Below are 23,049 nucleotides of genomic sequence, written 5' to 3' on the forward strand. Positions count from 1 at the left end.
AAACTGTAACGTACTTCACCATTGGATCCTAAGTCTTGCATCAGTTTTATGCTTTGACTTTAAAAAATAACTGTGGATTCGTTGATGTTTTTCAGCAAAAACCAAGGAATAAGGATTGCTGTCGAATACTGGTGCGTGATCATTTTCATCCAAAACTTTAAGGATAATTTCTGCCAAAGCACTTAAAGGTGGACTTGCATCGGTTTCAGCAAGTACACCAATGACGTGTGTGTCTTTGGATTCTCTGTCTAAACTTTTTGCCAAAGTGAGTTGTCCAGTTGAGTCTATGTTGAACTGGGGATCCCTTCATCACCTGATATAATATAAAATTAGCAGTAACATTTGTGATCATTTTCAAACGCGTAACGATGGTGCCTATAAGTGACTTTCTGATAAAAAGAATTTTTCCCTCCTTTTTCTCGAACAACGGTGGGACGTCTGAAGGTGCCATCAACACATATACAGGTACATCTGAGTGCAAAGAAGGACTTCCCAAGTCTTCAGCACGTATAAAAATTGAAACATTGGTTCATAAATGGTTCGGGATCTTTGATAATACTGACGCTTCCATGCAAAGGATGCACTGCAAACAATTCTTTGACACCAGAGTTTGTGGAGTCGTAGATGGAATAACGTACTTGTCCGGCACCATCTTCGTCTTTATCAAAAGCCCGTACTTTCAAAAATGTGGAGTTAACTTGCAAATCACTTTGGATATTTGCTTTGTACTCCTTCATAACAAATTCAGGAGCGTTATCGTTCTCATCACCTACATTCACACGCAGAGTCAAAAAACCATTTCTGCACCACCACCTCTGTAGCCATAATTAAAACCTCTACATTTTCTTCAGTTCCCGGTCTAACTTAATTTTAGTTACAACATCACCAGTGATTTTGTCAATAGCAAACACTTCACGCATGGCATCTGATGGTATGGAGTACGTAATTTGACCATACTCACCAAAATCCTTGTCAGTAGCCTTAACTTTGGTGACAAGATCTACCAGCCAGTTGGTTTTCCTTGATCTGTAACACTGTATTGCACTTCTGGGAACACAGGATCATGCAAGTTGGCTGGTAGAATTGATACTTTTAGACGTGCAAACTTGTGTGCACACCATCGGTTACAGAAATATTCAGCACCATGGCTTGCTGGTCGCCAAAACGTTTGCAAGTTCACAAGTCTCAACACTCCTGTTTGGAATCCATACCAAAAGTTTGTAGTTCATTACCACGTACAATACTGTACCTCAATCTGTCCCTGTCAATTCTGTCAGGATCACTTGCCTTGACAGCAGTGACAAATTGTCCTCGACCAGCATGTTGGGATAAAATGCAGGAGTATGATGGTTTTTCGAATTTGGGAGCATTGTCGTTCATGTCTAAAACTGTGACCCAAACATGTGCAGTACTTGACAGACTTGGAGTGCCTTTATCAGTTGCCATTACTGTAAAATGATGTGTCGAATGTTGTTCATGGTCTAAAGACTTTTTGAGATAAACCACACCATCTGCAGCTTCCATGTGAAAGTACTCGCTTGCATTCCCATGATCATCACGTATGGAGTAAATAATCTCTTGGTTAACATCTGCAAAACAAAAAAACAACCATAAACATCTGCACACAACCTCTACATCATTTATCTACTTACTGGTATCATTATCCTTGGCATGTACTCTAAGAACAGCAGTTCCAAATGGATCAGCTTCAGATACTGTGACGTCATAAGAGTCTGAAGCAAATTCTGGAGGACAATCATTGACATCACTGACCAGGACACTGACAACTACATCAGCCCAGACACCAGAAACACCATCAGTTGCTCTAAGAGTCAACTCATATTGACGAGTTGTCTCGTAGTCTAATTCGTCTGCTACATAGATAGCACCTGGGGAAAATAGGATAGTGAAAAATAGTAAAAAGTTTGCATTTGGTTGGCATGCAAAAGTACAGAAACAACAGACTATTGGGAATATTAAATCCAAATTAGAGAAAATTTCTATTTTTTTGTTTTTTTTTTGGTCAAATTCCAAACGTTGTATTAGAAGTGAGTCCAGCCAAAAGTTGAAATAAATCAGAAACATGCAATTTTTTAGTGCTATTTGATAACAATTCATATACTTACATATATGATTTAAATATTATATATTATGCCCAAACAAAAATACATAGCATTCCAGATAAAACTTCAATTCAAAAAAGTGATACTTACATGAACCATTTGGCTATAAGTCAGTACTGGCGTATACAATCCTAAACTTTCAAGAATTTTTTCCAAACAATTTTGTTCCAAAAGTTCAAAAATGTTGTATACAGTTCTTTAGGCTATTTAATAAACTTTTTAATGATGTACAATTGTTTATAGGTTGTTGAATAAATTATTAACAAAATTTGGCAAAATATAAACAAACCACTCCATTGACTGTGTATAAATATGGGTAAGTCAGTACTGACGTATACAATCCTAAACTTTCAAGATTGTTTTCCAAATAATTTTGTTCCAAAAGTTTAAAAATGCTGTATACAGTTGTTTAGGCTATATAATAAACTATTTAATAATGTACAATATTGTATAGGTTGTTGAATAAATTATTAACAAAATTTGGTAAAATATAAACAAACCACTCAATTAACTGTGTATAAATATGGCTAAGTCAGTACTGGCGTATACAATCCTAAACTTTCAAGAATTTTTCCAAATTATTTTGTTCCAAAAGTTCAAATATGTTGAATACAGTTCTTTAGGCTATTTAATGAACTATTTAATGATGTACAATAGTTTATAGGTTGTTGAATAAATTATTAACAAAATTTGGCAAAATATAAACAAACCACTCAATTAACTGTGTATAAATATGGCTAAGTCAGTACTGACGTATACAATCCTAAACTTTCAAGAATTCTTTCCAAATTATTTTGTTCCAAAAGTTCAAATATGTTGAATACAGTTCTTTAGGCTATTTAATGAACTATTTAATGATGTACAATAGTTTATAGGTTGTTGAATAAATTATTAACAAAATTTGGCAAAATATAAACAAACCACTCAATTAACTGTGTATAAATATGACTAAGTCAGTACTGGCGTATACAATCCTAAACTTGATGATTGGAAATTTTATATCCAAATTAGAGAAAATTTCAATTTTTTAATTTTTTTGTCAAATTCCAAACGTTGCATTAGAAGTGAGTCCAGCCAAAAGTTGAAATAAACTAAAAGCATGCAATTTTTCAGTGGTTTTTGATAACTATTGATATATTTACAGATATGATTTAAATATTATATATCATGCATGCCCAAATAAAAATACATAGCATTCCAGATAAAATTTATATCTGATCCAAATGATACTTACAAGGACCATTCGAAGAATCTGGAGCTGCATAAAATGTAAAGAAAATTTTGTTTAGAATTTACAAAATACAATAAATATAAATTATATATATTTAATTGTCTACATGCTAAAAAGCTATAAAAATAAAATAAATAAAGCCTGCTTCCAAAATTAACTAATTTACCTAATAAATAAAAATTAACTAATTTATTGCTTAAGGGGCACAACTAGTGTAACCGCCTAAAAAAAGGTGATTTTTGGGAATTTATATTTGAAAAACTACTTTATCAATCATTTCAAAATTTTAGGAATATATTTATACATGTTTTAAGAATACATAGTAAAATTTTTGAAGAAAAAAATTAAATATTTTTTAAGTTATCGTCGATCTCCAACGGCGCGACGAAAAAGGCCTTTCACTGCTACAATGATTCCGGCCTTCTACGTGGATGAAATTAAAAAAAAAAAATCTTTAAACTAGATAATATTGTCTGTAAAAAAATCAAAAATTGACAAAACAACGGCGTTTTTAGAAAAAAAGTTGAATTTTACCCAAAATTTAGGTCGTTTTGGAACTGCCAAAATTCGATTTTTGATCCGATCAAAAAAATCAATAGTTCATTTTACGGAGAACTATATATAGAACATGTAAAAAAAATTTGATAGTGATCGGATCATTTGTTTTTGAGTAATCGCTGCAGCAAATTCGGAAAATGCTGTTTCGAGAAAAACGCGTTTAAAGATTAAATGATCGTTATACTATATACTGTATATATGTACTCTTTAAATGTCTGCGACTCAAAAACTATTTAAGATATCGATTTAAAATTTTGGTATGTTATTTTTAAAGGTATAAACTATCGAAATATGGAATAATTAAAAATTCGATTTTTTTAAAATTTCACACTAGTTGTGCCCCTTAATGAATTGATAGCAAAGCTGATGCATTTATATAAATGAACCTTCACCAAAATTGATTTATAAAAACTATAATATTCTAATTCTGATTTTTTATAAGTTGTACATTTACCAAAACCATAAACAAATTAAATTCCCACTTACCAGTATTAAAATCCAAAGCAAACTGCTCCTTCTCGTTTCCACTAACAATACTATAAATAAGTTGTCGATTCAAAGGAGAAGTAGCCCTAACACTGACAGCAATTGGAGCCCTTAATTCAGTATCTTCGGGCACCACTGCACTATAAAACTGCCTATCAAAAACTGGCATACTCCTATCAATAACCTTGACGTGGACTGATACTTCAGTTGAACAAGGAGTTGTCCCTGGGGATAAAAAACACATTTAGAAAAGGACATATGGGTAAAAGTAAGAAATAAGAAACACATTGGTAAGGACTGAATAATGGTAACATGGTTAAAGATATGGGTCATGTACCTCCGTCATATGCTCCGATGATTAGTTCGTATTCCCTGTTATGGCCTTCCAAGTTTTGTTTCAGAGTGACTTCACCAGTTTTTCTGCAAACTTTAAACAATTCACCAGGACCACGTTTCATTTCGTACCTGACCTCACCATTTTCATTGCTGTCTAAATCTATTGCTCGCACCTAAAATTGACACAAAAATTAGATGATACTGTAAACTTGTTTAGTTCATACAAGGGAATGCAATACCGATGGAAAATTTCAATACCGGTATTTCGGTAATTTTTCATTCTAAAACCAGAATTACCGGTATTTTTATTATCTCAAACAAACGTAAACCAAATTGAAAGTTACTAGTACAAATATAAAAAAATGTATATACAACTACAACTATATTCAACTAAACAATAAAATAAAACAATACGTTTATTTTTTTTAACTAATAATTTAACAAAAGTATATCCAATTTAATTAATTCATTATCACTATCGAGTATATTGAATATTTTGCACCAAAAACAAACTTATGAGTAAGAAAGACCAAAAAATCATAAAAGATCATATAACATTATTATAATAAACTGTATTGTCTGTATCCGATGTGTTAAATTAGCATAATCTCTAATATTTAAAAAAAAAAAATTTTTCTATACTAATTTAAGATCGGATACTTTGTCGAGATAAATAATAAGTTACTATAATTGTTGAGTATTGTTATTTAAAACAATGTGATGCTTCTATAGTATTTTCAAACTTCGAAACGTTTTCGAAAATAATATTTTATAATTATAATAAGAAGCAAACATATATAGGTTGTCAAATATCTCCCTTTCGCCTTTTTGTATTGTAAACCAAGAGCAAAAAAGCGGAAGGGAGATATTTGACAACCTAATATTTAGTAATTATCATAATTATTATGTATAAAGTTAGAAAAAATAAAGATTACGCAGGAGTAATCTGTATGATATAAAATATTTTGGTGCAAATATCACTTAAAAAACTGTTACAGTTTTACAAAAGATGAAACAAGCATCATTAAGTCCAATTCTATTTATTGTAACACGATATGAAGCCCTTTGGAAAGCAATAAATATTCAGTTTAATGACGAGTTGAGATAATATTCGACATTTGTTTATCCTATAGAATCACTTGAAGATATAGCTGTTTATGCGATTGTGGAATTTAAAGATAAATTTGTTCCGAAAAATTTAAACTTTAGGTCATTATGTATCAAATAGCGCTTAGGTAAAAATACCAAAAATACCGGTATTTTTATTTTATTTTGTTTTATTTTATTTGTTTACCTGTGTGATTGTTCTTCCTCTTTGGTCATCAATAGAGACAACAGCATAGTATGGCAAGTTGACAAACATGGGACAATTATCATTGATGTCTAATATAGTAACGTTCACCAAAGTTCTTGTAACTCTTGTAGATTGTTCCTCTATTGATATCCTGGCTTCTATTATCAACTCATAGTGATCCTGGTTAAAAAATCAACAGTAAACTAGTTGTGTATAGCATCGTGCCTTAAGGCAAATTGCTGAAACTTCCCGTACCGTAATGAAATATTTGAGAAATTTTAAACGTTTTCAAATATATTATTATAAATACTGTAACTTTCATTATTTTTGCTGTCTTGTTATATCTGAGCAAATCAAATGTAAATCATAAATCGATTTATCTCCAGAACATTAACAATCGTTCGTCATTTCATTTCGAATTCAATTTCAAAAAAAAAAAACAGTTGCCTAAATTACACAAAATCTAAACGCATTTGCAAATAATTATGTGCGACATTTTTACTTATACTGTGCTTAGCTTGTCGGCATTTTCACATTTTTCAATAGTTTTCACAAAATTGGAAAAGTGCTCCGTACCTAAACAGTCTAAACGCACTTGCGTGAACATTTGTACCAGAGTGGCGCTTAGACTGTGCTTAGCCTAGATGATTTTTTCAATTTTTTGACACACATACACACACATCCATTTAGTTTCTGAGGTATGCCCCTTAAAATGTTCAGAAACTTTCAAAACGTCGAGAAATGCAAAGATTTTCATTTTCGATTGTCGGCCCATTAGAAAGTTTGGCCTAGAGAATTAATAAAAGGGACTTTACTAACGAGGAAACTAATATTTGATATAAATAATTTAAGAAAATGGACTACACTGGCGAGCAAATTTTGATTTCGATTTTTAATCTAAAAAGGAACTCTACTGACTTTGCTTTGATCTTAACATAAAAAAGACTCTACTGACAAAAAATGTAAGAAGCAAATTAAAATTTAAAAAAGAAACTCTACTGACGAGCAAAATTAATTTTGTACAAGAAGATTAAAAAAGAACAATACTGACGAGCAAACTATTATTTTATTTAGGAAAAGGACTCTACTGACGAGCATAGTACAATAGCAATCTTAAATATAAAAAGGGACTCGACTGGCGAGCAAAATAACTGAGCAATTTTTATTGTAAAAAGGGACTCTACTGACGAGCAAACTTTGATTTAGATTTAGAGGAGCAAAAGGGACTTTACTAATGAGCAAACTTAATTTTTCTTTTAAAGAAGGGACTCTACTGACGAGCAAACATAATTTTGATCTAAAATATCAAAAAAGGGACTCTACTGACGAGCAAATACAATTTTTCTTTTAAGAAGGGACTCTACTGACAAGCAAACTTAATTTTTATTTTAAAAAGAAACTCTACTGACGAGCAAATACAATTTTTCTTTTAAAAAGAGACTCTACTGACGAGCAACTTTGATTTTGATGTGAAAATTGAGGAGCAAACTGCAGTTGTGATTTAGTATTTAAAAAAGAGACTCTACTTAATCACACTACTCAATTACAAAAATATTTTATGGAAAATAAAAAAAGATGTAATGATTTTTTATTCTCAGAAGCAATTGTTTTGTCAATACAAGCAGAAAGTTTTTTAGATCATTCAAATCCGATACTCCGTTCTATCAAAAACTCGATTTGTATTTTTTGCACTCTTCGCTCCGTATCTCCGTAACGGCTGGACCTGCCTTTGCCAAAAACTAATCAGCACATCTCCCTATCAATAGGGATCGAATGTTTTTTAAACCATTCAAATCGGTCGATCCGTGCGCCCGAAAACGTGGACATGTAAAACACACACATGCACACACACACACACATACACACACACATCCATTTTTTCTGAGGTATGCCAAAATGTTCAGAAACCTTCAAAACGTGGAGAAATGCAAAAATTTTCAATTTCGATTTTTGGACGATTACTAGAACTACCCTACGGGAAGTTAGAAATCAACTACTGCTGGTGATAAATACAGTTTTAAGCTTTAGTTACCTCGACTTCTCGATCAAATCTTTGGCCAGTGGTTTGAATGGCTCCACTAGTCTTTCCAATGGAAAATAAATCTGTAGGATTTAAAATCCGGAATTCCACGTGTTCATTCAAGGCTGCTCCGATGACATCAACTACACAAACTGTAGCTACACGTGTTGAATTTTCAACAATAGAACCTAAAAACATAATGGAATTAGACATAATACTAAAGACTGATGTTGGTTTTGTAAGGTACCTTCGTAAACATGTTTTCTAAACATAAGTCCACCATTCTGAGCATCCTTAACCTTGACAAAAACCCTGGCAACACTAGAAAAACTACCATCAGATACCCTGACTCGTAAATTGTATTTATCCTGGAAGTTATCAGCACGTTTTGTGGTGATCACTCCTGTCTTCAAATTGATCTCAAAAGCTTCAGTTTCATCACCATCTATTATATCGTAACGTAAGGATTCTGTAGTATCAGGATCAAAAGCTTTTACTGATGTCACCACAATGTTTTTGAAAGTTGGGAGCAACAAAGTTACATTGTAGTGAGATTTGGAAAAAACTGGTGGACTGTCGTTGACGTCGTTGACGTTGATGATGACTTCTGCAGTTGATTCGGAGGATAGACGGGGTTTACCTAGATCAGTAACCTGGGGAAAAAATATACACACATTATTCAGTCCTTGCTGGATCTAGTGTTTAAGTCCTTTACCTTGACGTGGAAGTGGAATTTGGGTATGGTCTCGTAATCCAAAGTCCTTGTAGTCTGTATTGCACCAGTGCCAGGATCAATTTTAAAGTATTGTTTAGGCAGTTGTTCCAAAATCTCGTACTGCAACAAAGCATTTGGACCAGAATCCAAGTCTCTTGCTCGTATCACCAAAGGTGCTGTTAAGTTTGTTAAAACTTGTGCACCGGCGTCACTGGACTCCGACACAAAACCTGGATAAAAACAAGATATAAGGGTTTATACAAAAACCTACATTTCAAAAAACCGGTTTTCGAATTTTAATTTTACTAAAAAACCGGTTTTCGAATTTTATATAGAAAATAAATTTTTACTCGAATATTCTGTAATTTATCCGCAAATTTAGTGTAATTTAGGGCAGTATTTGACTGAATTTATTTATTGTTCAATTTTATAGATGATAAACAAAATTATTTTAATTTTGATTAGTAGAACTAAAAAATAATAGTTTATCTTGATTAAATAACTTTGAAAACAATTATTCGTTTTTCATGCATCATTTTCACATATAAGAATAAAAGTATTTTTATGATAGTGAAAGGAAAGTTTTCGAATAAATGAAAATACTTAATTTTTAAATAAAACAAAAATATTAAATAAAAAAATAACTAGTGGGGTGTATGGCATCGTGCCTTAAGGCAAATTGCTGGAACTTTCCGTACCGTAACAAAATGTTCGAGGAATACTGAATGTTTTCAAATAGATTATTATTAATATTGTAACATTGTCTAATATTTATAAAAATTATATAAACTGAATTGCAAAGTTGAAATTATTTGTTTACAATATATTAGAACTATAGTCAAAATTAAAAATAAAATCAGAATTATTTTCGATATACAAAAATTTTAAAAAAAAAAAGTCGAAACAAAATTTTTTTTCCCAAATTCAATTATTTTGTTAAGACAAGCAGAAAGTTCTTGGAATCATTTCAATCGGACGCTTAGTTCTCTCAAAAACTGCCATTTTTCACATATTTAGCTCCGTATCTTCGAAATGGCTAGATCTGCCTTTGCCAAAAACTAATTCACACTTCTCCCAATCATTACTAATTGAATGTTTTTTTAGATCATTCACAACGGATGCTCCGTTCTCTCAAAAACTCGATTTCTATTTTCTGCACTCTTTGCTCTTTATCTCCGTAACTGCTGGACCTGCCTTTGCCAAAAACTAATCAGCACATCTCCTTATCAATAGGAATCGAATGTTTTTTGAACCATTCAAATCGGTTGATCCGTGCGCTTTAAAACGTGACCGAAAAATTGTATTCACACACACACATCCATTTAGTTTCTGAGGTATGCTCCTTAAAAATGTTCAGAAACCTTCAAAACGTCGAGAAAAGCAAAAATTTTCATTCTCGATTTTCGGCCCATTACAATAATTTCCCGAAGGGAAAGATTAGATACATGTTTATACATACTTGTTAATATCAATTTTATATTTGAAAACAATTAAGCTAAACTTTTATTTCTCTTCCGAGCAATTTTAATTAATTAATTTTAAACATTCTAATTGTTTTTTGTTTAATGAAATATGATTTAAAAAAACTGAGAACGTCTATCGAATTGCTACTTAGACGTGCTCTTTGTTTACTCATAAAATTTCCTGAAATAGAAAATACTCTCATACTTGCGACCACATTATGCTTAATTGTTTTTAAAGCCTGATATAATAATTCTAGGTGTTTTGTTCTTTAATTTGTGGCTTCTAGGGTTTAAAACTCTTTTTTTAAGTTTGAGTAGAGGAAGTTACTTCTTCAAGAAGAAGTCACACTGATTTAAATTAATACATACACTGGTATAAAAATCTAAATTAATATATACAAAACTTTTCTGGGAACCATTGCAGACTGATAAGATATCAAATGCTATTGAACCGATATGATTTCAAGAATCAAAACGCTTTCATCCATCTTTTATATTTGGCTATATTTGTCATTTTCGATTTATACAGTGAAAACCGACTTTTTTCACTTAAAAACCGGTTTTTGAATTCCATAATTTTCGCCAAAAAAACGGTTTTTGAAAACCGACAAACCCTAATAAGCATCAACATTTATCATTTATAATGTGTCAATTATCCCTTACCTGTATAATTATTTAGTTCAAAGTAAGGTGCGTTGTCGTTTTTATCCAAAACATGGATTAAGACAAAAATTTCAGCTTCAGCTCCTGTCATGCTTCTGGCAGTTACTGTCAAATTGTAGGCTTGTTTGGTTTCGTAGTCCAAAGGTAGTGCAGTGGTTCGCAAAATACCAGTCGAAGGATTTATATCAAAGCAACCATTGTCGTTACCATTTTTAATTTCGTAAATCAGGGAAGATGAAGCTCGTGCGTTCAAGTGCAACACGTAGTTACCTGGTTGTGTGTTTTCGAAGACTTCAGCTGATGGATTTGTATCCAAAAATCTGGCAAATAGACATAGATGTAAGTAATGTTCAGAAATGCATTGGAAAAGTTTTGTCTTACCTTGGTGGTGCATTATCAGCCATAGTGACCATCACGTGCAAAGGAATTGTGGTGACCAAAGGAGGATTTCCAAATCTTGTGCTCGTAGTTGTAGCATATATTCGGATGCTGAATTGATGTCTAAACCACGGGCTACACGTACATCACCGAACATTGGATCGATGGTAAAAGCATTTCCAACATTACCTACAACATAATGTATAATGATGTGTAATATTGTTAAATAAATTATAAACAAAATATGGCAAAATATAAATAAAGTACACTGTGGTAAAATTAGTACAGGTGTATACAATCCTAAAATTTCAAGAATTTTTTCCAAATAATTTTGTTCCAAAAGTTCAAAAATGTCGTATACAGTTCTTTAGGCCATTAAATATACTATTTAATGATGTACAATAGTTTATAGGTTCTTGAATAAATTATTAACAAAATTTGGTAAAATGTAAACCAACCACTCTCAATTAACTGTGTATAAATATGGCTAAGTCAGTACTGGCTACAATATACAATCCTAAACTTTCAAGATTTTTTTCCAAATTATTTTGTTCCAAAAGTTCAAAAACGTTGTATACAGTTCTTTAGGCTATTGAATAAACTATTTAATGATGTACAATAGTTTATAGGTTGTTGAATAAATTATTAACAAAATATGGCAAAATATAAACACACTACATTCAATTAACTGTGTATAAATATGGCTAAGTCAGTACTGGCTAAAAAATGACTTAACTGACTAGTAAAAATATTAATGAAAAATGTTTTGAAAATACTTTACTGACGAGCAAAAATTATTAAAAAAATATGTTTTAAAAAAAGTTCTTCTTAATTTCCAAGATTTCAAATTGCTGGTCTCGTCAATAGAGTCCTTTTTTACATTTTGTTTATTAATTGTAAACAAGCAAAAAAGAATCTACTGTCGAGCAGAAAAATGTTTTGAAAAAAGACTCTAATGACAAAAAATTTTTAAAAAGACTGTAAAAAGGACTCTACTGACAAGCAAAAATTATAAAAAAATGTATGGAAAAAGACTCTACTGACGAGAAAAAATATTTAAAAAATGACTGGAAAATGTAGAGCCAAGTTATCGAAAAATGTTTCAAAAAATGACCTTACGGTCGAGCAAATTCGAAAAAGGACTCTACTGCAAATGTGTGAAAAATATTTAAAAAAGGGTTGAAAAAAATGACTACTGACAATATAAATAAAATAAAAAATGACTGGAAAAAGGACTCTACTGACTAACTAAATTTATCAGAGATAATGTTTTGAAAAAAAGACTCTACTGACAAAAATGAGAAATTGGACTCTACTAACGAGCATAAATTATCAAAAATATTACAAAAAATAAGTTTGAAAAAAACGGCTCTACTGCAAAAATTAGCAATAAAATATGTTTTGGAAACAGGACTCTACTAATGAGCAAAAATTATCAACAAAAATATTTTAAAAAAAGAACTCTGCTAACGAGAAAAAATCTTAAAAAAAAATTACTCCAAAAATGACTCTCCTGACGAGCAAAAATGATTAAAAAATGATGTTTTAAAAAAAGGACTTTACTGACAATCAAAAATATTAAAAAAATGACTAAAAATGACTTTACTAACGAGTTAAAATTATCAAAAAAATAGGGAGTGGACTTTACTGACGAGCAAAAATTATCGAAAAAAACATGCTTTAAAAAGGACTCTACTGACGATTTGTAGACTTTGAAATTCACCAAAAAAATGTTTGGGTAAAGGGACTCTACTGACAAGCAAACTAAAGTTTTATATATAATAAAAATAATAAAATAACAAAAAGAGACTCTACTGACAAGCAAACTAAGTTTTTTTTCGAAAAACATAAGGGACTGTACTGACGAGCAAACTGAAAAGAAAAGATACAGGTCTCTATTTCAATTTTTGGCCATTTAGTTTAAAATTTAAATTAAATAATTTAAAATTTAATTGTACATTCTTGAAAAATGATATTTGAATATACTTCGAAATACTTTGAAAATATGTCAAAATATAAATAAAGTACACTAAAACTATATATGTGGTAAAATTAGTACCGGTGTATAAAATCCCAAACTTTCAGAAATTTTTTCCAAATAATTTTGTTCTAAAAGTTCTAAAATGCTGTATACAGTTTTTTAGGCTATTCAATAAACTATTTAATGACGTACAATAGTTTATAGGTTGTTGATTAAATTATTAACAAAATATGGCAAAATATAAACAAAGTACGCCCAATTAACTGTGTATGAATATGGCTAAGTCAGTACTGGCGTATACAATCCTAAACATTCAGGAATTTTTTACAAATAATTTTGTTCCAAAAGTTCAAAAATGATGTATACAGTTCTTTCGGGTATTTGATAAACTATTTAATGATGTACAATAGTTTATAGGTTGGTGAATAAATTCTTAACAAAATTTGGCAAAATATAAACAAAACTACACTCAATTAACTGTGTATAAATATGGCTAAGTAAGTACTGGCGTATACAATCCTAAACTTTCAAGAATTTTTTCTAAATAATTTTGTTCCAAAAGTTCAAAAATGTTGTATACAGTTCTTTAGGTTCTTCAATAAACTATTTATTGATGTACAATAGTTTATAGGTTGTTGAATAAATTATTAATAAAATTTGGCACACTCAATTAACTGTGTATAAATATGGCTAAGTCAGTACTGGCGTATACAATCCTAAACTTTCAAGAATTTTTTCCAAATGATTTTGTTCCAAAAGTTCAAAAATGTTACATACAGTTCTTTAGGCTATTCAATATACTATTTAATGATTTTCAATAGTTTATAGGTTGTTGAATAAATTATTAACAAAATTTGGCAAAATATAATCAAACCACACTCAATTAACTGTGTATAGATATGGCTAAGTCAGTACTGGGGTATACAATCCTAAACTTTCAAGAATCTTTTCCAAATAATTTTGTTCCAAAAGTTCAAAAATGTTGTATACAGTTCTTTAGGCTATTTAATAAACTATTTAATGGTGTACAATAGTTTATAGGTTGTTGAATAAATTATTAACAAAATTTGGCACAATGAATTAACTGGGTATAAATAAGGCTAAGTCAGTACTGGCGTATACAATGCTAAACTTTCAAGAATTTTTTCCAAATAATTTTGTTCCAAAAGTTCAAAAATGTTGTATACAGTTTTTTAGGCTATTTAACAAACTATTTAATGGTGTACAATAGTTTATAGGTTGTTGAATAAATTATTAACAAAATTTGACAAACTATACTCAATTAACTATGTATAAATATGGCTAAGTCAGTACCGGCGTATACAATCCTAAACTTTCAAGAATTTTGTACAAATAATTTTGTTCCAAAAGTTCAAAAATGTTGTATACAGTTCTTTAGGATATTCAATAAACTATTTGATGATGTACAATAGTTTATAGGTTGTTGAATAAATTATTAACAAAATTTGGCACAATGAATTAACTAGGTATAAATATGGCTAAGTCAGTACCGGCGTATACAATACTAAACTTTCAAGAATTTTTTCCAAATAATTTTGTTCCAAAAGTTCAAAAATGTTATATACAGTTCTTTAGGCTATTTAATAAACTATTTAATGATGTACAATAGTTTATATGTTTGTGAATAAATTATCATCGAAATAAAACAAAATATAAACAAAGTATAAGTACCAAGTTGGCTACACTCAATTAACTGTGTATAAATATGGCTAAGTCAGTACTGGCGTATACAATCCTAAACTTTCAAGAATTTTTTCCAAATAATTTTGTTACAAAAGTTCAAAAACGTTGTATACAGTTCTTTAGGCTATTTAATAAACTATTTAATGATGTACAATAGTTTATAGGTTATTGAATAAATTATTAACAAAATTTGGCACAACACTCAATTAACTGTGTATAAATATGGCTAAGTCAGTATTGACGTATACAATCCTAAACATTCAAGAATTTTTTAAAAATAATTTTGTTCAAAAAGTTCAGAAATGTTGTATACAGTTCTTTAGGCTATTTAATAAACTATTTAATGACGTGCAATTGTTTATAGATTGTTGAATAAATTATTAACAAAATTTGCCAAAACAAAATGCACTCAGTTAAATGTATATAAATATGGCTAAGTCAGTACGGGCGTATACAATCCTAAACTTTCAAGAATTTTTTCCAAATAATTTTGTTCCAAAAGTTCAAAAATGTTGTATACAGTTATTTAGGCTATTTAATAAACCATTTAATGATGTACTATAGTTTATAGGTTGCTGAATAATTTATTAACAAAATTTGGCAAAATATAAACACACTACACGTACCAAGTTGGAAAAAGTCAATGTTTTACTTGTCTACTTACCGCTGACGATACTATAGGCAACTCTGGCGTTTTCGCCCTTATCCCTATCAGCAGCCCTGGCCCTGGCAACAAGACTGCCAGTTGCTGCAGTTTCATGACATGCAGCTTGTAACAAACGAGCCCCAAAATCAGGGGAATGATCATTACGATCGTGTACTTTTATCAAAATCCTGGCTGCATCCCTTCTTGAAGGAGCACCATGGTCACGAACAGACACTGTCAGGAGATGACTTTCTGCAGTTTCCCTAAGAATAAAAGACATATGAAATGTGCCCTGAGATGCACTCAAAATATTATCTTTACCTTACCTTAAGGTAAGGAATATTAATCTTGAACAAAAGTCTGCTAGTTTTTCTCACCTGTCCAGTTTTCCTGCCAACGTTACTGCACCAGTAAGACTATCGATTCGGAATAATTTACCATCAGCAGGACTTCTGGATCCTTGCAGGCTGTAAAATAATTTATCACCATCAGCATCACTTGCTGATAATCTCAAAACTTCTGTCCCAGAAGGAAGACCTTCAGAAACTTGCACCGAGTATTGAGATTCGCTGAACAATGGACGGTTGTCGTTGATGTCTATTACTGTCACAAATAGCTAAAAAAATAAATAAATTGGTAATGGTTGTTAATAAAAATTGATAGTTGATTGATTGATAGTTGATTGATTTTTTACCTGTGTGTGTACTGTAGAAAGTCCATCAGTAACTGCAATGGTCAAATTGTATTCCTGCTGGACTTCCCTGTCTAATTTTTTGGCGAGCAAAACGTTGCCTTTTTCGTGGTCGATGTAGAATTCGTTGCGTTCATCTCCACCTAAAAAAAATAGTAAAATTTTGCGAAATTAATACTTGCAATGACTTCTACTTGTAGATGTATTACTCTGCTACTTTCGGAGTCTAGCTTTGTGTGGATCAGAGATCAGTATTCTAAAAATTACCAAGAAAAAGCACTAAACTATGATGTAATGCTAAGATTTTAGAAGGAAAGAATTGTACTCTCAGAAGTAATCTGGGTTGGATTTTTATTGGTAAAGAAGTGACTTCTGCACAATGGCATTGAAGGTCAAACAAAGGGCCTAATAAGATCAGGATTTATTTTTATTGAATAAAATAACTTATTTATTTATTCGCCAATTTTCTTAAACCATCTGTTTTAAAATTCATTTTGTATTTATTATAAAATTTGTGTACACTTTTTCATTTTTGTGATTTATTTTGTAATTATTGTTTGTAATATTAATCTCATATTTATTTTTGTTAATTTATATATTAATTAACTTATTTCATTTTATTCTATTTATTTTATTTTATGTTATTTCATGTTATTTTATTTTATTTTATTTTATTACTATTACTTATCTACTGACGAGCAAACATATTCAAAAAATGACTGGGAAAGGACTCCTCTGAAGTGCAAAAATTATAAAAAAATTTTTTGAAAAAGGGCTATACTGAGGAGCAAAAATTTTTGAAAAAAGTACTCCTTTCCCAGATTTCAAATTGCTCGTCAGTAGAGTAAATTTTTACATTTTTTTAATTAATTATAAACTCTACTAACGAACAAAAGTATTTTCAAAATGACTGAAAAAGAACTCTACTGACGACCAATAAAATCAAAAATATTACCGAAAATAAGTCTTTATTGATGAAAAGTCAGTCAAAAATTTTTTTCTTGAAAAAAAGACTCTACTGACGATGAAAAGCATTTAAAAAATGACTGAAAAAGGACTCTACTGACGAGCAAAAATTATTTAAAAAAATACTGGAAAAATGGTTCTACTGGCGAGCAAAAATTATCCTAAAAAATATGCTTTGAAAAAGGACTCTACTGATGAGCAAAAATTATCAAAAAAAATCCTTTAAAAAAAGAAATCTACTGACGAGTGAAAACATTAAAAAATGACTGGAAAGGGACTCTACTGACGAGCAAAAATCATCAAAAGAAAAATGTTAGGATAAAGGGACTCTACTGACAAGCAAACTTAAGTTTTATATATCAAAAAAATAACACAGTAATAAAAAGGGACTCTACTGGCGAGCAAACTCAAATTAAATATATAAAAAAAATATTACAAGAACAAAAACGGACTCTACTGACGAGCAAAAATTATCAAATTGTTTTTTTGAGCAAAGAACTCAACTAACGAGTAAAGTCATACATGTTTTTTTTGAAAAAATGTCTTTACTGGCTAGCAAAAATTATCAACACAAAAATGTCTTGAAGAAAGGACTCTACTTGCAAATAAACTAAAATTTTATATATCAAAAAATAAAAAAATGACAAAAAAGAGACTCTACTGACGAACAAACTGAAAATAAAAGATATAAGGTCTCTACTTGAATTTTTGTCCATTTCTTCTTTCAAAAAAATGTTTATTTATTTGATCTTTTTTTTTGTCTAATTTAGACATTCATTAAAAATCAAATTTTACATTGTTAAAAATTCATATTTGAAAGTATGTCGAGTAAAAAATGTTTACATTTGTGAGTAGATGAAAAATTATGATTAAAGGCTACAATTATAAATTTTATTGTGAAGTTTATCTTTATGCCTATGAATCATTCGTAATCTTGTTAGTAAATAAAATCTTTCCGAGTTTATTACTACTAGTGTAAAATTGTGAGTAAAAAAATAAGCAATGTATATATATATATATATATATATATATATATATATTTGTATATATATATTACAATCGCCCTCATTTCTTGTCCCTCGTATAATACTTATTAGAACTTTGCTTAACAGCGCGCGAATTCTCGAATTCTTTCGCATTTTTATCTTGTTTTTTTTTTCCTTTTTATCTCCTCCAGGAATGCTTATTTTTATATAATTACTCGTTTTATTGAACTCGGTTTCCTTTGTTCCCTATTTCAAAACAAAAGTATAAGTTTTAATTTGAACAATCGTTGTCATAAATTCAGACTCGGCGCAATTATTTTTATGGGCCGCAATCTTTTAATTATATAATCTTGGGAGATTGATTTTTAGACGGTAGTATAATATATATATATATATATATATATATATATACATTTATATATATATATATTATATATATATATATATATAAGATTTTCTTGTGATTTTCACGAATTTCAAATGAAAATCTTCGCTAATAACATAATCGTCTTACATTCAAAAGAGAAAAGTAGCAATCAGGTAATGGAACAGAGTTAAAATAAATACTGGTACCTTTCTAAATGAAAAGATAGAAACTTCGACTTAGAGATTATCCCCAATAAGGGATTGTAAATTGAATTATAAACACCCTTAAGAATTACTTAAGTATAATAAACTTTGTATCAAACAATATGGGAATAAATCTCATATTTCCCACAAAAACATTTTGTCGAAGATGATTATAATATTTTCCCATAATCATTATCGTTAAATATTCTCATTAATTATGAAAACATTTCAGAAAGCAATTTTGTTAAATTTTATGACATCGTAAAATTTTACTGCAGATTACTTCAAAAACATTAAAATTGACGTTAAATTAATTTTTAGCTAATTTACACGAGGTGATATAATAAATATATTGATTAAATTAGTACAGAACAAAATCTAAACTAGTGGTGCCTTAAGGCAAATTGCTGGAACTTGCCGTACCGTTATGAAATATTCGAGGAATTTTTAATAAAATATACGGGAATTTTAGCTTGCAAAATGCAGATTTACATTTAATTTGATTTCAGACACGATTCTATATATTAATGACTTCAACGAGTGCACTTCTTTGACAAAATTTCATTTTGCAAAGAAAATTTATATGAAAGTGTATAAAACAATTCATAACGTTAGATAAACAATACAATTTTCAATAAACTGATATATAATAACATATACATTCTTTAACAAAATTTACAAGAATTTTAGCTTACAAAATGCAGATTTGCATTTAATTCGATTTCAGACACGATTTTATGTATGAATGTCTTCAACGAGTGCACTTCTTTGACAAAATTTCATTTTGCAAAGAAAATTTGTATGAAAGTTTAAGAAACTATTAATGATGTTAAATAGACAATACAATTTTCAATAAACTGATATTAAATAAAATATACATTCATTAACAAAATTTACAGGAATTTTAGGTTGCAAAATGCAGATTTGCATTTAATTAGATCTCAGGCACCATTTTGCTAAGAAGTTGAGAACTTGAGTTCAGCGAGTGCACTTTTTTACTGCATTTTGCTAAGAAAATTTATATGAAACTATAAAAGACAATTAATGACGTTGGATAGACAATGAAATTCTGAATAAACTGATATATAATAATATATACATTCTTTAACAAAATTTACAAGAATTTTAGCTTGCAAGATGGTGATTTGCATTTAATCAGATCTCAGGCACCATTCTGAGTTCATCGAGTGCACTTTTTTGATAAAACTGCATTTTGCAAATAAAATTTATATAAAAGTATGTAAAACAATTAATGACGTTGAGTAGACAATAAAATTCTGAATAAACTGTTATATAATAATATATATTCTTTAACAACATTTGCAATAATTTTAGCTTGCAAGATGCAGATTTTTATTTAACTAGATCTCGGGCACCATTCTGAGTTCAGCGAGTGCATTTTGCAAAGAAAATTTATATGAAAGTATGAAAAACAATTAATAACGTTAAATAGACAATACAATTTTCAATAAACTGATATATTATGATATATACATTCTTTAACAAAATTTACGGGTGTTTTAGCTTGAAAAATGCAGATTTTCTTTTAACTAAATGGCGGATCCTATTTATATAATTCTGACAAAAACTCAAACCACTTCAAGAAGTCTACAAATTTTCTGTAGCCAAGAAAAGCCAAATTTGATCAGGTTTTGAAACATTTTATAGCTGTTTTAATTTCTTTAGAGTTTTTTTCTATTTTAGTCCTCATCTATAAACTATAACTATAACTTGCAGTATAAATAATATGCAAAAAGATGCATTATGCAACAGTCTAAAGTCTCCGCCTTAGTTCGGTTCATAGGCAAGAATTTACATATTTATTTTTAGGTAAACTCCTAGTTAGTATGCAAGAGATTATAATACGATGTACGGAGCGAAAACGCTGTAGAAATACATTTTCATAGAGAAGAAAATATAACTAAGATAAAATTAAAACAAAAATTTACAAATATATTTAAATTATCCTTTACCTATGATGTCATACCACACAGATCCCTGGTCTCGTCCAGCAGTTTCAATAAGGGCCACCAAAAATCTAGGGTTATCATTTTCAGTGACGTCCGCAGTTTGATCAGGAGGGGCAACCAGTGGTGGTCCTTGTTGGGTTTCATCAGAAAGACTATCGGCAGGTTCTACTACCCTTACTGAATAAAAAGCAGTGTCGGAACGTTGGGGGAGACCGTTGTCTGTCGCCTTAATCTGGAAAAAGTTATATAATAAAAGATCGAATTCAAAGTCGTTTTATTCCAAATTTTTATATCGGGGTGTATATAACTTTTGGCACGGAATCGTAGTAAATTTTATCTAGTTTTTTCCTAGATAACTGAAAAGGGGTGCTTTCATATATTTGTGAGTAATTTGACAAAAACCAAGAAATTGTCCCGAATTTTCTATTAAATCCTAAAGAATATAAAGATCGAATTCAAAGTCATTTTATTCCAAATTTTTATATCGGAGTGTATATAACTGTTGGTATGGAATCGTAGTAAATTTTATCTAGTTTCATCTTATATAACTGAAAAGGGGTGCTTTTATATGATATTTCTAAGATATTTGACAAAAACCAAAAATGGTGCATCCATCTATTTACCGAAATATCGAATTCCTGGCTAGGTTCAAAAATTCTCTGGGCGTACACTACTCCTGTATCAGGATGTATCCTAAATTTAGCCTTTCCTCGTCCAGATTTTATACTGTAAGTAATCCTGCCATTGTCTCCTGAATCACGATCAACTGCCAAAACCTAAAAATAAAAATTTGTTAGACAAAATTTTTTGGAAAAAATTGACAAATGCACGTGCTGACTAACATAGAGAAAATGCAACTATTTATAATCTTGCATATTTAAAAAAAATCATGAATTTTCAAACTTTTATGGAACATGCCTCACTTAAACAATTATGACGTCACAAATACGAGTTGTAACTGTTAAAAATTATTTTACAAAATTTTAAGAATTTTTTTTTAAATTGTCTTCGTCTTGGTGGTAAGAGAAACTGCAACTGATGCTTATTTAGTAAAAAATGAACTTTATGCAAAATTGTCCAGGTGCAGCCTATAAAAATTTATTCAACAAGAATATTTGCTTTTGGAAGTGAATAAATGTTGTATTAAAATAATATTTGTTTTTTACAAAAATGAAATTTATGCAATTATTTCTACTACTATCTATTACTTTTCAATGCCATTTTTCTAGACATAAACCAAATATGCAAAATTACATGCAAAGTCTATCTATTATCCAGTCTATGAAAATTTACTCTTCAAGAAATTTTGCTCTTAGAAATTCATTAATTTAGTACTAATAAAGAAATATTTTTTTATTACAAAATGAAATTTATACAATTATTTCTACTACTATCTATCAGTGTTCAATGCCATATTTTTTCCTCGTAAAACTAGCAATTCGCCCATAAAATCGAAATAGCGATTTCCAAACGAATCCAAAAGGAACAATTGATCGTTTTATGTTCCTAAATGGAGACATTCCATTCAATAACGTTTAGATGAGATTAAATATCCAAACTGACACTAAATGCCAATGAAAAAGAGGAAAATAAAAAGGCATACAAATTTAAATAACATTCATCAAAAATATTCAAACAAAATATTATATGATTTTTTAAACTGCAAAAACATTCTAATAACTTGCTATACTAAGGAAATAAGTATTTTTTTCTTAAAGTGAATATTCGAAATTTTACTTTGATTATTTTAGATTGATTTTTAAAAGTCATTCAATATATTTGATATATTTAAAGAAAATTGCTACAAAATGTAAAAATAAAATGAACTTATATTGTTACCAAAATTCAAAATTTTTGCTACTCCAAATGTATGTTAAAATATTATATAATACAAATGTGAATTATGAACTTTTTTTAGAGAAATATAAATATATATATATATATATATATATATATATATATATATTTTTATTCGATAGCAACCAGAAAAATATATCTTTTTAAATCAGAAATACCAAAATAAAGTTTTGGGTACTTTATAGAATATTAGTACATAAACAGTAAATCAAATTTATTAAATTAAAAAAAAATAGAATTTTTCAAAATATGTAATGTTATTCTGGAATATTTTACATCAAAAGGTTTTTATATAATTATTTAGAAAATTTTATATGGATTACAAATATATAATATAAAATAAATTTTTCTAATGCAAATCAAGAAAAAGATATTTATAAATATAAAAAATCAACTACAGGGTCCTTTTTT

The 23,049-nt window shown here is 29.5% G+C and overlaps 1 protein-coding gene and 1 pseudogene across 1 annotated transcript in view; both read right to left on the minus strand.

Moving 5' to 3' along the window:
• LOC113373313 (fat-like cadherin-related tumor suppressor homolog) overlaps positions 1-11,338 on the minus strand; it is a 72,570-nt gene extending 61,232 nt beyond the window's left edge. The window contains exons 1-13 of the mRNA XM_026613621.1: positions 11,271-11,338; positions 10,890-11,209; positions 8,764-8,993; positions 8,296-8,701; positions 8,061-8,236; positions 6,029-6,208; positions 4,736-4,907; positions 4,399-4,623; positions 1,653-1,889; positions 1,250-1,589; positions 865-1,047; positions 564-813; positions 217-294 (exon numbers count right to left, since the gene is read on the minus strand). Coding sequence (XP_026469406.1) covers positions 217-294; positions 564-813; positions 865-1,047; positions 1,250-1,589; positions 1,653-1,889; positions 4,399-4,623; positions 4,736-4,907; positions 6,029-6,208; positions 8,061-8,236; positions 8,296-8,701; positions 8,764-8,993; positions 10,890-11,209; positions 11,271-11,302 — 2,829 coding nt within the window. The 5' untranslated portion in view covers positions 11,303-11,338. The remainder of the gene's footprint in view (positions 1-216; positions 295-563; positions 814-864; positions 1,048-1,249; positions 1,590-1,652; positions 1,890-4,398; positions 4,624-4,735; positions 4,908-6,028; positions 6,209-8,060; positions 8,237-8,295; positions 8,702-8,763; positions 8,994-10,889; positions 11,210-11,270) is intronic.
• Positions 11,339-15,608: 4,270 nt separating this feature from the next.
• LOC113373314 overlaps positions 15,609-23,049 on the minus strand; it is a 518,232-nt pseudogene continuing 510,791 nt past the window's right edge.

This window comes from Ctenocephalides felis, unplaced genomic scaffold (genome assembly GCF_003426905.1).
Source record: "Ctenocephalides felis isolate EL2017-DRISC unplaced genomic scaffold, ASM342690v1 CF-g0.4_SCAFFOLD_01604, whole genome shotgun sequence".
In the NCBI taxonomy this organism is placed as follows: domain Eukaryota; kingdom Metazoa; phylum Arthropoda; class Insecta; order Siphonaptera; family Pulicidae; genus Ctenocephalides; species Ctenocephalides felis.